General features: G+C 42.9%; 1 protein-coding gene across 1 annotated transcript in view; it reads left to right on the forward strand.

Annotated features, from left to right (window-relative positions):
• Window positions 1–15993, forward strand: part of NRP2 (neuropilin 2) — a 118832-nt gene extending 102839 nt beyond the window's left edge. The window contains exons 16-17 of the mRNA XM_077830146.1: window positions 12850–12918; window positions 15344–15993. Of these exons, the coding sequence (XP_077686272.1) occupies window positions 12850–12918; window positions 15344–15648 (374 nt within the window). The 3' untranslated portion in view covers window positions 15649–15993. The remainder of the gene's footprint in view (window positions 1–12849; window positions 12919–15343) is intronic.
• The last annotated feature ends 2654 nt before the right edge of the window (window positions 15994–18647 follow it).

Below are 18647 nucleotides of genomic sequence, written 5' to 3' on the forward strand. Positions count from 1 at the left end.
TGGCTCCAGCAGAGCGACCGCGTGTCTGTCTACCCACATGGGGAAGCAGGGGCCCAGCTGCACTGTAGAAAGCCCGAGGATTAATACAGATGACTCTGGTGTAGTATTTCTCCTTTCCCTGGCCTTTATGTTGGCCTGTGCATCTTACACTGTCTCAGAAGAGCCAGCAGCTAGGCCTCTGATTTAAAATCTATTTTGAAGCCAGCTCTATTTTTTTCTAAAGAGAACATTTATGTATATATTTATTTTCCTTCGGCATTAAGCTTCAGGCTGACATTCATGTAGCTTTGCAATGGCACTTCCTGGATTTACTTGGATTTCAGGCCAAAATCAAAGAATTCAGAGTTCAAATTTTGTCCTCTTGCTGTGGCTGTACAAATATAAGCATAGCTGAAGAGCTGTAGACCTTTTCTTTTTTTTTTTTTTGCTTTAATTGTGCAGATCACTGGCACGCCAACACTCATAATTTGCATTTCTTACACTTCAGTGACCATCCAAGCAAAATGCAAAACAAACATGCACAAAAAAGAGAGCGGGAGAGAAAATGTTGATGGTCTCACTATGAGCAAAAATCTTTAAGTAAGCAAATGAAAAGGGAGGGGTAGTTTGGGGGTTAATTACGCCTTATATACTTCACACACAAGTTGACCAAGCTTGAAACAGGAGCACATACAGGCTGGATGGGGAGCGTGTCATGCACAAACAGCCAAAATTAGCACGATTGCAAAAAACAAAGCGTACGTGCAATTCCAGTAAACTCTCTTCAGCAGTAAATATGAAGCACTGAGTTCATCCCTAAAAAGCAATCTCAAAAGGGTAGTGCAGGGGTGGTCAATAGGCAAACTGCGGGCCAAATCCAGACCACCAGACGCTTTTGAATGGACTCTGCAATCTTTTTATTTACTTATCGTTATTGTTGGAGGGTTTTTTAATTATTTTCTCTGGAATCTAGACATTGCCCATACCTTGACCAAGAAATTTGGCCCTTGACAAAAAATAATTGACTACCTCTGCGGTAGAGCTTTCCTGGGAAGGGCCAGCTGAACAGTGAAGGATCAGCGTTCCAATATGCAGCATTCCCTTCTTTTAGAGCAAAGAATGGAAGCAGCTCATGTCTATTGTGCAGAAGGCCCAGAGGCAGCCTCCGCAGTTATATACACAAAGTGATTGTGAGTATCTTTGTCATCATAACCACACCTTTGTGGATGTAACCTTGAGCTGTACTCCTGGAGACATACCCTGAGTGTGCTGACAGATAACGAAATACAGTCAGTCATTGCATGATTGAAGGAAGACTTAAGGGGCTTGTGTTAGTGACGCAGGGCTTTGCCTACACTTTAAACACTACAGTAGTGCTTCAGTGTAGACACTACCTATGCCAAGGGGCGACTCCCATCAGCGCAGATAATCCACCTCCCCCAGAGGAGGTAGCTAGGTCACCAGACTAATTCTTCCATCAACCTAGCGCTGTCCACTTAAATACGCCACTCAAGGGGGTGGATTTTTTTAAACTCCAACCAGCATAGTTAAACCAACCTAGTTCTCTAGTGTAGACCTGGCCTTAGGAGAATAACTGCAATAGGTTCATGGAGTTCAGTTCTCAGCGTCAGTATCAGTCCTGGAGTATGTGTAGTATAGCAGATGGTCACACAAGGCACCATATATATGCTTGAGGAAAAGCAACTCACTCTTCTGTAGCACCGAAGAACACAGGTGATTTAAGGCAAGTGGTTTAGTTCCAATACATAAAGCTATCTTATCTACAAAACAACTAGGTAGTTAACTTAGGGACCAGGGTCTGATTGGTTGTTGGCTAAGCCAAGTTATACCAGCTGAAGATCTGGTCCTTAAAATCCCTCTGGTCCTTCAGGACAGGAGGGAGGTTTTTTTGGTTTGCTTGCTTTTACAGGAACTCAAGGTTATTCAATGGAATTCACCCTGCAGGACAATTAGAATTTTGAAGTGCTAGGCTTCCATGTTGGTCTAAATCTAAGCTAAGTGGAGCTGACAAGTGTAAGTGGATCAGAAGCAGAACCAGTGTCTGTACACGTCACTCAAAAATATGGCCAGAAAGGTTCATTTAAATGCTAGTATACTGGTGGGACTCTTTCTGTGTATACAATATGTAAGTACTTACTTAGTTTTTCCTCTAATTTAAAATAGTTCCATTTGTAGGGACAAGGTGGGTGAGTTTCTTTGGTGCATTTGTTGCCTGTGCAACAGACCAGATTAACTATCTTGGAGGCTGAAATGGCCTGTTTAGCCACCAATGAATCACTGCACAGGTGTTTTCTGTGCTTCGCCTCTTTGCTGAGAGTGCCATTGTATGGCAATTCTGACAATAGCTTTTGATTGCTCTGTGATTAATTGTGAAGGATCATATTTATGCCAGAAAAGTATGTTCACAGTAATCAGCCTTTACGGGTGACTCTGGACACCAAAGTGAAGCCAAGGCGTTTGAGGATTGTATTTGTATTATGGAAGCACCTGTAGGCTGAAGCTCCATTGTGCTAAGGACAATAGGCACAGACACCATGCATAGTAAGTGTGCATCTGCCTGAATATTCCACTCATTGTAGGACAGGACAAAAGAAGCAGCAACAAATCACAGCATTAAAGAAGAAAAAAATCGTGGGCTGTGCTGTTGAAAGTTCTGGGCTCTTCCTTCTTGGGCTACCCCTTCACATTGAGGGTGTGACTTAGATGAAGACTTGCACAAGATCCAGAAGGTGCAATAATTAGTCAGTCAGCAACATGACTGGACACACACTGGGCCAAATGTCTTGCTGGGAGAACACCACTGATTTCTGGGCAGCTCCCCCAGGAGTGCATATAGCAGATAGCATCAATAATTGGATTTTGTTTCTCATGTGATAGGATACATGTGCTTTTCCTGAGCTCTCCTTGACACTGGTTTTGCACTGCCAGACTTACAAGACTTCAGCACAGCTTTTCCTGATTTACACCAGAGTAAGTGGCAGCAGAATCAGGCTCAAAGACTCCAGGCAGGGACCAGAAGCTAGACAGCATCCTGGCTCTTGGCCACAGCATTTCCGTCAGTGGCTTCGGTGACGCTGATAGCAATCCCAGAAGTGACTGCCAGTTTGAGGGATAGCGTCAATACCCATTATCCAAAACAACGGCAACAAGGAGGGAGATAAAAAGATCAAGAGGAAGCAGAGCAGCTCGTTTCTTTTCTCCTCACCGTTTTTAGTGTTCATGAAAGGTGGTGGCTTGGCAGCTCTAGCCACCAAACGTGGCCGAGCTATCTTCAGACTGCCCTGCCAATGCGGCTCAGCCCTGTTCTGCAGGGAGCACCTGTCAGTGTGAGATGATAGGTCGGTCTCCACGCACATTCCACTTTCGGCCTCTCGGTTGGAAATGACAACCGGCAGCACCAACTTAAAGAGTTGTGTTTTGTCACGTGGGCAACTAACTGCACAACGGACATCAGATTGGAAACAATTTTCCCGATCACCGCCCTGGGATGGCGTTGAACCAGTGACCTGCACGTGAAGGGCTCCATTAGGAATCACTTCGCTCAGCCAGCTGCCTAGATAGCTAAGCAAAGCGGAACCAGGGGCACAAAAGCAGCATAGTCTGTTGCTTACTCTGTACATTAGAAGGAGTGAGAGCAAAATATCTGTTAGCCATCTGGTCGTGTCGCCTCAGGAGACCAGGCAGTTTCTGATTATACTATTTGTGCGTGTGCACACCAGGGCAGGAGACAGTCAAGCGATATTCCAACACTGGGTAGCATAGCACAGATGTTGGTACGTCTGCTCATCATTAGACACATCTGCAATCTGCATCATTTCACCGCAGCTTTCATTGGTGATATGCAAAAATCAGAAGCCTTCCAGGAGCCTATGTGGAACCACTTAAGACTCTAATGATGGGGAGGGGGCGCCCTTCATTTGCCACATACCTGCTAAAGTCAGCCCTGGCATGACATCATTGCTGAATCTCTCACATCCACTTTGTTCTTATTGCTTCCCATGCCCATCTGTTAGGGAAAATGTATGACCAACCCCCTGTCTAGAGGCCTGATCCCATACCATTGAAATGGTCGGGACTCTTGAGATTAACTTCAATGGGAGCAGGCTGAGGCCGTAGGGGAGGAAGCTTTCTGAAGAAAGAGGGATATGACTCTACTTCCCCCATGCTCTTGTCCCCTCCTGTTTATCCTTGCACCTTTCTTTCTGAATCACCATTCTTTAGTTTTTCTTTTTTAGCGAAAATCCCTCTTTCTATATTTAACTGAAAACGCAAACTGACCCTGAGGTTCACACGGATTCAGAATGTAGCACACAGCAAGAGCAGGAGAATGTCCCTCTTGATCCATCTGCACAGCAGCTGACGGGTGTAATTCCCAGCTTGGGTGACATACCGAAGCTAGCTCTGCTCGAGCTACCATGCAAACAACAGCAGCGTAGCTGCAGCAGCACAGGTGATGGGGAGGGCTAGCCACCCAAGTACCACCCCATCTGACATCCTATGTACATACTTGGGCAGCTAGCCCAAGCTCCCCCCTGTGCCACCATGGCCACATGGCTATTTTTAACATGCTAACTGGAGCAGAGCTAGTGCGTGCACGTCTAGCCAAGCCGGGAAATACTCCTCCAGCTGCTGTATAGGTGTGTCCATTGTGACATACACTGTCATGCACCCCATCCAACAAGGACAAGTGCAGAGTCCTGCACTTAGGACGGAAGAATCTAATGCACCGCTACAGACTAGGGACCGAATGGCTCGGCAGCAGTTCTGCAGAGAAGGACCTAGGGGTGACAGTGGACGAGAAGCTGGATATGAGTCAGCAGTGTGCCCTTGTTGCCAAGAAGGCCAATGGCATTTTGGGCTGTATAGGTAGGGGCATTGCCAGCAGATCGAGGGATGTGATCGCTCCCCTCTATTCGACATTGGTGAGGCCTCATCTGGAGTACTGTGTCCAGTTTTGGGCCCCACACTACAAGAAGGATGTGGAGAAATTGGAGAGAGTCCAGCGAAGGGCAACAAAAATGATTAGGGGACTGGAACACATGAGTTATGAGGAGAGGCCGAGGGAACTGGGATTGTTTAGTCTACGGAAGAGAAGAATGAGGGGGGATTTGATAGCTGCTTTTAACTACCTGAAAGGTGGATCCAAAGAGGATGGATCTAGACTATTCTCAGTGATAGCAGATGACAGGACAAGGAGTAATGGTCTCAAGTTGCAGTGGGGGAGGTTTAGGTTGGATATTAGGAAAAACTTTTTCACTAGGAGGGTGGTGAAACACTGGAATGCGTTACCTAGGGAGGTGGTAGAATCTCCTTCCTTAGAAGTTTTTAAGGTCAGGCTTGACAAAGCCCTGACTGGGATGATTTAGTTGGGATTGGTCCTGCTCTGGGCAGGGGGTTGGACCAGATGGCCTCCAGAGGTCCCTTCCAACTCTGTTATTCTATGATTCTATGATCCCTTTCTGAGCTCTGAGCTTAGTCCCAAACCAGGGCTTCCTGGGAGGTGGTTTAAATACAAAGTACAGGAGTTACAATACCAAGCAAGATGGTCAAACTGATACTAGGGGCTTTTTTCCTTTTATGTTAAGCTCTATCCAAAACACAGCTCTCCTTTAAAATTGGGCAGGGATTTAGTCTGTGTGTAAATTAAGTGTGTTTAGTGTTTGGGGGGAAAATTGTTTGGAAATGATGAGGATATATCATTTCGAAAAACAGCTACTAAGCATATAAGATAGTAACCCTTCATGCGGTGCATGTGTTTGTGAAGTGTTTTTCCATTCGCTCACATTGGGACCTATCCACCTCACAACCATCTGGTGATCACATCTATAGAGACAACACTGCCGTGGGGAAGCAAAATGAAGTAATGACAAGGTAGGCTGCTTCACGACGACAAAACAAAACAACATACATTTGAGTTGTTATTCCGCTATTTAAAAAAATAAACAACTGAAAGAAGTAAAAGGCTTGTTAAAAGGATGTTAAAAGTTGAGCTCTTATTCCTCATGGACAGAGAAGTTCTAGTTTTCTCGACAGCATTTTTGATATGGCATGCAAATACTGGTGCCCTGCTTTATATGGAATCTAGACCACCCAACATTACACAACGTTACAGGCCTTTGGGGGACATATTTCTGCAGTGTAGTCTCCTTGTGTGCCTTGTACTAGTATTGCACTCTATGTGTAAAGAACCATAGAGATTATATGATATCACCCAGTAATGTGCGACATTCATAGCAGAGGACCAAGGGTGTTGCAATGCGTAGATACAGTGGAGCTGAGCTTATGGGTTCATGGAAATGACAGATAGAAGAGTGCTGATAGTGATGACCTTTAAAAGCTTCTATGTTAGCTTCCCTCCTGCTGGTTCTGAGTCAGGAAGATACTTAAGCACACATTCTACCCCAACTCTAGTCAGCAAAACACATAAGGGTGTATTTAACTTTAAGCTTTGCTGACCTGGGCTGCTTTTCCTGAATCAGGCCCTTAATCGATACCACTACTACTAATGCCTAGCTTATACATAGCACTGGGCATCCATAGACCCCAAGGTGCTTACAAAGGAAGTCAGTATCATTATCTCCATTTCCAGGGAGGGAGGTGACTTGCATCCCTCATAGGATGGTGGCAGAGCTGGGATTAAGACAGAGGTCTCCTGAGTTCCAAGCCACTACTCTATCCACTAGGCAACACTACCTCCTTAGTAAACGTAACGCAGACCTAGCAAACACCAAAAACACAAAGGCAACTGACATTCCAAAGATAGTTGTTGTAGGTCAGTTAGTGCATTTCCTGCCAATGCAAGGATTATTCTCTGCAGTACATTTCCAGCCTTTCCTTTATGACAATATTACAGTAGCCTATGATAGTCCATTTTTCTGCTAGCACAAGGCTGGTCCCCACATTATATTGCCCAGTTCTCCCTTTTTTAAAATACTGATCCACACTCCTACTAAGGCAAGAGAGTATTGGCCCAAAACACTTGTAAACTGTAGGGCTTCAGATCATTCCTCTAAATATTTTTAAAAGAAATGGCTCTGTTTTAAATGGCTGAGGCAATAAAAGTTCCCAGGTGGGCAGGACAACTTTAACCCTGAGTGTCCATGCATGTACGAGTTTAAAATATCAAGCTGTACTGTGCATTATTGTTTGGTCACATGGTGGTACTCAGTCTCTCAGGTCACCAACACTGCATTATAATCACTCATTTACAATTGCTCTCATGCTCTGCTGCCCACTCAACATGTTGTCTCTCCAGCGGATGGGGTAGTGATAAGTGTGTAAGTGGACGTGATGCGTATGTAGGTGGATTTCTTTCTTTGGGGAAATTCCCAGTGCACTGTGTCAGCAAATCATGTGCTGTTATTTTAGGCGATCACTTTGGGATTCGATCAGATTTCAAAGTACACCAAGAATGCAAAATAAACTAGAGTAATTCAGATACTTTCTAAAAAAAAAAAGAAAAGAAATAGACCTTTGCATACATCACTGATGAGTGAAATGCAATGAAAAACTGGAGTTATATATGAATCACCGTCACAGAGCTCTGGCAGCTCACCTCAGTCTGATGGCTACAAAATCCCTACAAGTTTCTTCTAAGTAAAGTGTGTCATGTACATGGCAGCTGTAGTATTTGGGAGCAGACAAACCCAAAGCAGCTCAGGTTCTGACGACATGCAAAGGTCAGTGAACCTGGAAGCTTTCCTGCCTTGCGAAATAGTAGTGTTTGCATCATGACACTGCTACATTGTGAGCCCATGTTCTGGGAACCCATCTTCAGAGCACCAGTAGGGTTCCACAGGGAAAGCAGCCTGTCAAGTTGAGGTCTAACTGATTGTGAGCTCCCAAGGCAATGTTGTAGCTAAGAAAGCAAATGCAAACATTGGATCCATGAGCAGAGGGATATCAAATGGGAGGAGATAGGTAATATTAACTCTGTATAGGGCATTAGTGAGACCATTACTGGAACACTGTGTCCAGTTCTGGCGTCCACACTTCAAAAAGGACATTGACAAATTGGAAAGAGTTCAGAAAATAGCTACAAGAATGATCTGAGGTCTGGAAAACTGGCCTTCTAAACATAGAAACAGGCCCCCTAGAGAGAAATGTATGGGTGTGATGCAAAATTTACTGAGCGTGGTTCTGTTGTGGCCTATGTTGTAGGTAGGCATGCTGGTTTTGAGATGTCAGGTGTTGTGAACAAGTGTCATTCCCTCAACAGTGCCACTGCACTGAAACCGAACTTCATAGACCAAAGCGGGGCTGGTTGGGTGGGCTTAAAGCCATTTACCCAGCACACTGACTGAGACATACACATGCATATCGGCTCCAGACTACACTGACATCTCTATACTGTTTTCACTTACAACGTAAGCCCAATCTGAGCAAAAGCAGCAAAAAAGGTCAGCACATTACCTCCTATGTCACATCCCCTGCAATCATTATGGTCAGTCACTTTTTTAAAGCAATGTACATTTAGCCTCCTAATGTCTCTGAAAATACCAACCTCTGTCCTGCTAGCCCCACGTCTTGAGCTGGTATGTTCATTCTATTTAAGATGTTTCAACCACATTGATTAAAACCTCCTCATCTTCCTTTTTCAGGATTCATAAATTAGCCTTTTAGCTTGCTGGCAGTGATCTCAGATACAATAGATAACCGTCTCTGCTAGGCATCCGGCCATTTCGAAAGCCATCACTTACGTTGGCTTCATCTTTACTGCTTTTCAGCGTGAATAGCTGGAGGTTCGTAGCCATAATTTAACACATTTTTCTTAAAAAGGGCCTTTCACACCGGGCAAAGCTTTCAAATGCATCATATTTAAATAGAGTTTCACTTAACTTTCTTGCATAACTTTCCTTAATGATTTTTTCATTTAAAATTTTCAAGTAAATTGAGTACATGTGAAAGCTAGCAGATGGATAGCCCTTGAAGAATGAAAGCCTTCTGTTTATGCACAGGAGAGGTGAATTAAATCCTGTTCATGCACATGACGGGCGTGGCACAACACTTGGGCAGGTCATGGTTCTGACAACGTGCCTTGAACCTGACAGAGGGAGTACGTCCAAGGGGTCAGTTTTTATGGCCCACCCAGGTCTTCACATCTGTGCTGAGACTTGTCAACAAAGGTGCTAATTAATGCCAAATGCAGGGCTGTTTTCTGCGATGGGAGCACATAGCTAGTAGGAACTGGATGTGAGTCTAGTGGTCTCAGCTGCCACGGGCCACCAAACAGCCAAGGCTGATTTTGCTAATTACTTGGTATGGAAAAAAGAAGGGTTTTTTTGGTTTCGTCCATAGACAGTGCATTGGAGCAGATACATGACATCACAAACAAGTTGATGGCAATAGAATGCTGTGTGATAAATAGAGGATCCTGGCTCTGCTACAGGACTATGCTGAAAGAGGAAATGGATTGTGTGGGAGAAAGCTCTTCAAACACAAATATCAGCAATATTAGCAAAGGGAATAGAGACAATTGCTAGCAGAGTAAATAGCTTTTTGTATAAACGTTCTCTTTATTCAAGTTTTCCCTAGTGCTCAGTTCTCCCTTTAAGGCTTGGAAAATTGATGTTCTTTCAAAAGTGTTGATTACCCGATACACTTTTAGTTCCGTCCTGCTCACCAAAACTAGTTGAGAAGAAACTAAAACAGAGTTGAGTTTCTAATGCGTTTTTGGACAAAATGAATAGCCTTTGGAAGAGCCTGAGACAGGCATCTACTCTGCTGCCTCAGTGGAGTCCAGCGATTCCCTTTCCAGGCCCTGGGCCAAATGCTAGCTTAATTTATGCTCATGCTATCTATGTTTTCAAAATGGTTGCATGGGTGAAACTGACAGCAGAATTTGACCTCTTGTCTCCTGCTTGATGATTACCTTTAAGTACTTTCTGAGTGATTTTTGTACATGAACAATTCCAAATACTTGCACGAGGCCCTCAGGCAGTTCTTCAGATCCTAAAAGGTTTCCATATGGTGGGTCAAGTCCCAGAAGTGCTCAGAAATCAGGTGAACTTGCTCCTTCTTTTTTGAAAAGTTACTGATAGCAGGGCCTCAGCTCAATTAATTGGGTCTCTCTCTCTCTCTCTCTCTACATTCATCACTGATCATTATGAGGGACACAAGCGGTTCCTTCTGTGTTCGTATTCCCATCTTCACTTGAAAATTAAAAGAAACATTTTTAACTACTTGAATAATGAGGGTGAAGGGAAATGCTGTGCTAATGACTATGTGGGAAAATAATAGCATTAACACCAGTGTTAAGGACACTGCAATCAGTCTCCAATCTGTCCTTGGGAGCTGAAGTACTGCTGAGCCACCACCTCAAAGATCTAAGTTCAGCCTAGTCTGAGCATATAGAGCTCAAACCTGCATCAACTCCAGCTGCAAAACATTAGATCTGATCTCCTCCAAAGTTTAGGTGATTTGGACCTGAGGTTTTATATTGGGCTTATCTCTAGGTCTGGAGTGAGAGACCTGTAAATAGGTGAACCATTCCATTCTATATCCTTATGCTATGAAATTTAAATCCCAAACTCACAGGCTTTTCAAAGTGTCTGTGTTATTGTTTGCTGCTAATAAGGTGCCTGATCCAAAGCCCGGTGAAGTCAATGAAAAACTCCCATTGACTTTAGTAGGTTCTGGGATCAGGCCCAAAGGCTGGGGGACATAGATACTTCTGTTCCATCCAGGTCTCTCAAACTCCCTTTATGCCCAATTCAAACAGAGCGTCTGAATTACCGTCTCGAAGTGCCTCTCTGCATTCTGACAGGTTTCAGAGTAACAGCCGTGTTAGTCTGTATTCGCAAAAAGAAAAGGCGTACTTGTGGCATGCTCAAATAAATTGGTTAGTCTCTAAGGTGCCACAAATACTCCTTCTCTCTGCATTCTGTGATCTCTCCAGGCAGGAGCTTTCTATTTAAAGCCATGGTGCCCAATAAATGATACCATTTCGATGTGGAGCTCATTGCACTGACGATAATGATGGTGGTACTGAACATTCTTGGCAGGATTGCCACAGTGGCCTAGTGATGGTGGTGGTGCTGTCCTATGTCAACACCCACTGTTAAGTTCCCATTTCTGGATTCATGTTTCCTGAAGAGGCCAGGAACTATGAGGAGAGACAGTGGAACAAACTACTTACACCCGCAGTGAATTTGGCCCACCAGGCCCTTGAAGGAAGGCATGCCTCATGCTGTTTAATGGCCCAATGAGCTCCCTTTTCTCATATTGCCTTTAAAGAAGCTGTTTTACATAGGGTGAGTGCTCAGTAATTCTGGCTTCTTTAAGGCACCCCAACCTTGTGCATCTCAACACTTACTCATTTGGCCCTGTAGGAGCAACATTGATGTGTTCGGAAGGAGAACTGCACCCAGTCTCTCCTTAACCAGAACGATGGTGGGGCTTTGATGGCATGGTGGGAATCTAGGGGTCGGTTTGGGACAGAGAGGAGGAGCTCTTGAGGGGGACAGTGCTGCTGATATACACCCAGGCTTCTAGGCTAATGCACATGGAGGCAGTGATGGATAGACTATTGATTGTGTTTTCTAAGGCACTGAAGTTCTTTCCCTCTTGATAAGTGTTGATGGGGTAACAGTTCAAACTACTCAATGGATGTGTGTATGTCTTTTTCCCCTTCTTGTCAAGCTTAGCCATGCTGTGATATAAATTGCCCTAACTCACTAAATGAATAGCATTAAGCTGGAGTTCTTGAAACCAGTAGACCCCGATACAAATTTCTGAACAGAGGCACCTGTGTAACAGTCTCATGGCAAACACATTAATTTAGGTTTAATCAGTAGCTTGCAATTTTTGGAAAGGCCCTTAGAACTGTGAGACGTTGCTTTTTAGGCACACTACACTTCTTTGGCTTTGTCGTCTTAGGTGATTTTTTTAAATTACATTGATCTCTTTCTTCTTTTGCAACTCATGTGAGATACACAACAGTAGCTTATATTCTCAAAAGTGTCTCTTTTTGGAGTGTGCAACTTGAGACACTTTGTAGGAGTCTGATTTTCAGAAAGCTGGGCCCTCAGCAAGCTTGATCTTCTTTAAGTGTCTCCAGGTGGGCATCCAAAAATCAGAGCTAGTTTTGAAAAATGTAGGCAAGTTTAAATGCAAAGGCATTTATCCTGGAATAGAGCTAATACTGGAAAGATTGCACGGCAAAGTAACTTAGCTCTACTCCAACTGTGGCAAGCACATTTGGTTAGTAGGGTTTGATCTATGCTGAACAATAAAAAGAAATATCACCACTAAAAGGCGTTTGGATCAGAAATATGTTAACATAAATGCCTGAATATGGACACCCAGTTACAAATCTCCCTGTCTCACTCTGTCTCAACCAGCTTTTACATTAAAACTTGTAATGATGATACATGACTTCCTTAAATTACTGCGAATTTATCTGAAACCAAAGAGAAAGTGGGTCATTGGGGCTTTGTGTCCACTAAGATGTATGTGGGATGATGAAATGTAGAGTGTGTTAAATGGATCTACTATTAATGGCAACTAATGATGGGCACTAAGATATTATTGAAAATTATAAGTAGAATACCCATGACCATGTTAATAATGAGTTATGGCCATTATGAAGACAGTAATGACAATATTTCAATGGTATTCAGATTATCTGGCTTCTTTCTTTTTCCTCTGTTTCGTTTTCTTAAAAGCTGGTCATTTAGTGGGGAAAAAATGTGATGTGATGTACCATGAAGCACCTGTTCTGTTGTATACGCAAGATTATTCACTGGCTTTGGCCATAGCTGTGGAAAATTTTGCAATAGTTCAAACCTGGCAGGTCTCATAACAAAGTGACTGTTTTCAATACTCCAAAACTGTGTCTTGTCATTCTAGTGGACTTCCCAAGGTTAGAGGATGGCTTTGCAATCCCCGGGCAAGACATTGGAGATGACAATGAAGACGGTGAGTATAAAATGTCATGCAGACAATTTAGGGGGAAACGTATGTTGTATTATCACAGTTTACTATTACTAGAGAAGGGTACAATCCACAATTTTTGCATGTGGAGCTGAACTTTCCTCAAGTACAGGAGTATTTGAATCCAATACTTTGGACCTCTACAGAGATAAGGGCAAGCTGCAAAACTCAATTAAAGATCCCAGAGATAGGGAATGTTTGGAATCTGGGATTCCAGTTCATGCCTATCTCTAATTATTATGTCTTCCAATCCCCAAGGGACCCATTCATCTCAGCTCCCCCTTCCTGATCCTAACAGCCCTTAAGAAAACATCTTACCCCTCAACTCCCTTCCCCCAATCCCAAACCGACTCTCTATATTTGGTAATAAACCATCATTGGGAGGATAGACTGTCAGGTGTGACACTGTCTCTCACAGTGATTCTCAACCAAGGGTGCACGTACCCCTGGGGGTATGCAGAGGTCTTCCAGGGGGTACATCAACTCATCTAGATATTTGCCTAGTTTTACAACAGGCTACATAAAAAGCATTAATGAAGTCAGTACAAACTAAAATTTATTACAATGATTTGTTTTTACTGCTCTATATACTATACACTGAAATGTAAGTATAATATTTAGATTCCAATTGATTTATTTTATAATTATATGGTTAAAAATGAGAAAGTAAGCAATTTTTCAGTAATAGTGTGCTTTTGTGAAACTTGGGGGTACACAAGACAAATCAGACTCCTGAAAGGGATACAGTCATCTGGAAAGATTGAGAGCCACTGGTATATCGGTGGGTTCTGAATGGCTGGTCTGTTAAAATCTCACATCCTCAAGCTCTTCCCCCAGATCACAGCTTGTTTAGAATGCATTACCTCTGCTCTGAACTAGGAGCAGTGTACATTGCTTACAAAATTTGAAGAAGCGGTGTGGTGTAGTGGTCACAGCAAAGGACTGGGCATCAGGAGAGCTGAGTTTTAGTTCAACTCTGCTACTGGCTCTTTGTGTGGCCTTGGGCCAGTCATCAATCTCTCTGTGTTTCGGTTTCCCCCTCTCCAAAGTAGGGGGTAATAATATTCTTCTCTCCTTAGTAAAATACTTTGAGATCTGCAGAGTATTACAATTAAGACAGCAGCCGGCCCAGTTTAAGAGACACTGGCGGAATTGCTGAGAGGTTGTTGGTGGATTTCAGCAAAGGAAGGAGGCCCCCCTTCAGGCAGGGAGAGCTCGGTCTTAAATATAATTGAACTTTACAAATCTTCAAAAATTATTAGGGATTCATTTCAGGATTTGGGATGAGGTTTGGACATTTTCCCCCCAAACCAGTCCACCCTCCCCTGTTTCCAGAGTTTATAATGTATGGAAGATTATCAAAATAACGGGCCAGATCTTCAACCGGTGAATCAGCGTAGTTCCACTGAAGCCAGCTCACGGCCCCTGAGAATCTGCCCCTTACGGCTTTGTGGAGCCTATGACTAAAGTTCACCTGAGCATAGGGTTTGAAGTCTGGAAGGCCTCACTGGGCAGCCTTGGGATAATAATACCTATCCCCCGGCATCACAGGGAATGTTGTGTGAATTAACAAATGTGTGTCCATACAGGGTTTTGAACACAGAGTGCTCTGTAAGTATTATTGTCTCAGTCACTGATAGAAATGTACTGCAATTGTCGTTACAAGTGACAGTCTTGCCTCCAGTGAAACCCAACAGTGACATTGCATAGGACATATGGGCCTAATCCTGTGCCCACTGACATACATAATAAAGCTCCTGTTGACTCCAGTGGTGCAGGATAAGGCCCTGTGGGAAGAGTGCTTTCTATAGATGAAGAGTCCTTTCAGTCAAGTCAGGTGTACTTAATATGGGAAAGTTTATAGTGATGCTGCTTAACACCATCTCTGTTTATTTCTCAAGGACTTAATATGTGGTATGGTTAAAAAAAAAGTGGTTATATAAAAACAGGCCCCTTGTAACTAAATGTATGCTGTCCTATTACTGTATATGTGCCATTCAAGTTGCATCTAAGTTCCTAAAAAATATAATTTTTTTTTTTTTTTTACTGCTATCAGCATGGCAAAGTCAACAAACTGTTTTTGTGGTGGCGTCAACAGAACTGAACGTTCAAACATTAATTGGTGCTCACATTGCATCTTGACCTGTAAATGGTGCAAATTAGGTATGGGAGCTTTGACAGGCCACAGAGACCCTGAGAGGTGATTCCCAGAGAACCTGATTTCTGACTACAACTGCACTTGAAAAGTCAGATTCTCAGCTGGTGTAAATTGTTATAGCTCCATTGACTTAAAGCTCTGCTGATTTACGCCAGCTGAGGATCTAACTCTGACCATCACAAATGTTGTTATTTACAAATAAGTTTAAGGTGAATAAAGATCTCCGGCTAATAACTGTCAATTATATTGCAGATTATTTTGGTCTGGATAACAAAACCACACTGTTCTCTACTAACTCTCCAGTAACCCCAAAGCTGGACAAAGACAAGAGCTGGCTCTACACTCTGGATCCAATCCTAGTTACCATCATAGCTATGAGTTCGCTTGGAGTTCTCCTAGGGGCCATTTGCGCTGGGTTATTGCTCTACTGTACATGCTCCTATACTGGTCTGTCCTCTCGAAGCTCCACTACGCTGGAGAACTACAACTTTGAGCTGTACGATGGCATCAAGCACAAAGTCAAAATGAACCACCAGAAGTGCTGTTCTGAGGCATGACTGATTGCACCGGAATCACGTGTGACATTTCATTCCAGCGAGAGTAGCTGGTGAAGATTACTTGTTTTCTATGGGAATGGATTGCCATAATCTCAAACCAATCTGGAATACAGAAGGGGGCATGGGCATGAGGTCTCTGTCGTAAACCACAGTCGTAGACTCCAGTAAATGGATCACAATCTGCAAGGACTACAGTATCTGAATAATTATTGTAATTATGAGAACTGTGCTGGAACAAGGAAAGGAGCTCAGATGCTCCCTTGCCCCTTTATGTGAATGATTGAGACGTGTCCAAGGAAATGATGGTTTACCTTTTGGATGTGAGAAATAAAATGTTGATCATTATTTCCCACTTCCTTTCTCGAATACGAGGCTGAAAATTCCTCAGCCATTCTGTCTTTAGAAATAACACACACACAAAAGCCCATCCCGCTTCTCTCCCCCTTCAGATATTCTTTTGAGTTAAGGGATTTGTTCTTGGTGCACATTATACAAACCTGGCGAGCTACAGTTTCTACGCCTAAAATGAAAGCAGGTTGTTGCCTTTAACTTTCCATATCCAGGTGGCGTAGGGGGTGGAAAGAATTACACCAATTTTAGGGTCCAAGGGAAACAGCCGTGCTTTCTTAAGAGATTAAGAAGCAAAATAGAAAAGAAACCTTACATGTAGACGCACCCCTCAGAGAGAAGCTGAAGAGCCTTAAAGTGATTTATGAATAAGAGCCATTTATTAAATCCAGAACTTGGATTGAAACAGCAGTGACCTTCCTCAGAAGGGCTCTTTTTATTTCTTTTATCCTTTTTTAAAGTATATATATATATAGAAAATTGCAGCAAACAAAAGACACACAATTGTAAAGTTCCCAAGATTCTGGAGATGGCTTTTTTGAGAGAATGGCTTGCTATATATATAGCTATATATTTAAATTCTTTCCTACTATGATGGCCACTCAGAATAAGAAGGAAAAAATTAACTATTATCATGCACCATCCCGTGGAGTGGGATGCAGTGTGGGGTGAGACCCAACACGCTTAGATTAACTGACTGCCTACTAAGGCGGTAACCATTCTTTCTCCTTGGGGTTATGGTAATTCCTTCTGCTTTCCCTGGAGTCAGGTATGAGCTGCAAGACTCCAGTTTGGATATCAAGTAAACAGTTTAAACCAAACTGCGGTCATCTTCTCATCCCTTCAGAGCGAAGCTGCTCTGCTTCTGACCTGTTGCCAACACCAACAACAAAATTATGTGGTGTTTTGTTTTGTTTTAATCAAGTGCCTTAGAAAAACATATTGTTTCTATGTCTAGAGATCAGTGATGTATCAAACTACAGATAAGGCATTCATCCTTCCCCTCTTCTTCCTCTCTGTAATATATTCTTCATTGGCACTCTACTGGGTAGAGCCTAGTGGAAGAGTCTTGACTTTGTACTTGCAAGTGGTCTGGCTATATTTTCTCTCTGTGTCTGTGTGATCATGCCACACAAGAGATGTGTTATGACCGTAATGTAGTGAATGAAAAGGTTTAAAATCCCTGGTTTCACATCAATGATGTTATTTCAGTTTTAATACAGCTGGGTTATCTATATGAATGTTTCCATAGTATTGCACATGGATTATCCATGTGAAAGCAAGAACCCAATAACCACGCCAGCAATTTTAAAGTGCCCATGTACCCTGTTGTTTTCATATAGTCTTCCAGGATCTTCCTGTGAGACACCTGACATGGCTTCGCTTTTCATTTCAGATATCAAAATTTTATATATATAATATCTCAAAGTTTTCTGGGCATAACGCTACATCGAGTAGCGTTTGCTCTGTGTACTAGGAACAAGCCAGCCACTAGGACAAGTGCTCAGTGTGATGAGCAGCATTTGGAGTGAAGAGAAAAGAAGTAGCATGCATGAATGTTAATGGCTCTTGTTGAGAGTTTCATGAAGAGCTCACTTGGAAAAATCCTCCTGAAAAATAAGCATGGACCCTTGTTGAGTTGGAAGCTGGCAGGCGTGACACTTAACACACACACTTTGAAAAGTGCAGTCTTATCTAGTATGTGACTATTTCATGTCCCTTAAAAAACAAACAAACAAACAAAAAAACACATTGGCACAAAACCATCCCGGTTTTTTGATTTTGAAAAATTGGTCACCTTAACTTAGTCGTTCTCCACACACAAACTACCTGTTACTCTACCAAAAAAACAAACAAAAACCAACTATTCACACAGTGATAGTGAAATGTATCAGACCATTTCAGAGATGGATTGCTGCTACTCATCAACTTTATCCCTCTTCTAAATCACACAAAAGGGGAAGAGTGAATGGGAAATGACAATAGCCACCTACCTATAAAAGTCAACTTATAGAAACAATAGTCACTAATATATAGTAATGGTAATGTTACAGTGTCTAGTAGGCAGCTAGAGGGGGAGAGATCGTATATACATAGAGTCAGCTCGATGTGTGTTTACGCACACATGAATTCTCTGTATGGATTGTGTACGTGAATGATTACGTGAGACTGAATAGTGTTACTGTAGCTCTGGTCTGGGGCAGGAGAGTACTGCTGATTGTGACACTAATTTGGGTTGGCCCTAGCCAAGCTGTGCGTAATGGAAAAGCACACCCCATAAGAGGCCTGCATTTCTAGTCCATGTGGGTTGGTACAGGGACCTGAATGTGCACACTTGCTGAGCAGAAACAGGCCAATAATGCTGCATAGCTGATACCTCACTTACTGCTGCTGTGTGCTTTACTGTTCTAATACAGATAACTGTGTTTGCTTGTAACTTTAACAGGGAAAATAAAATTGGTGCAGTCTAATCTGCAAATACGAACGATTCGTTAATCCATGTTCTCAAGCAATGCCCTTTCCAAACTATACTACTAACACAGTGTTAATAATACCTTTGCTGAAGTGTGTTACCTCCACACCCTCCCAGTGTCAAGTAATCATTACTAACAGGCGTGTTTGTCATGTTGCTGATTTCATTTTGCAGGGAG

This window comes from Eretmochelys imbricata, chromosome 11, assembly GCF_965152235.1.
Source record: "Eretmochelys imbricata isolate rEreImb1 chromosome 11, rEreImb1.hap1, whole genome shotgun sequence".
Classification (NCBI taxonomy): Eukaryota; Metazoa; Chordata; order Testudines; family Cheloniidae; genus Eretmochelys; species Eretmochelys imbricata.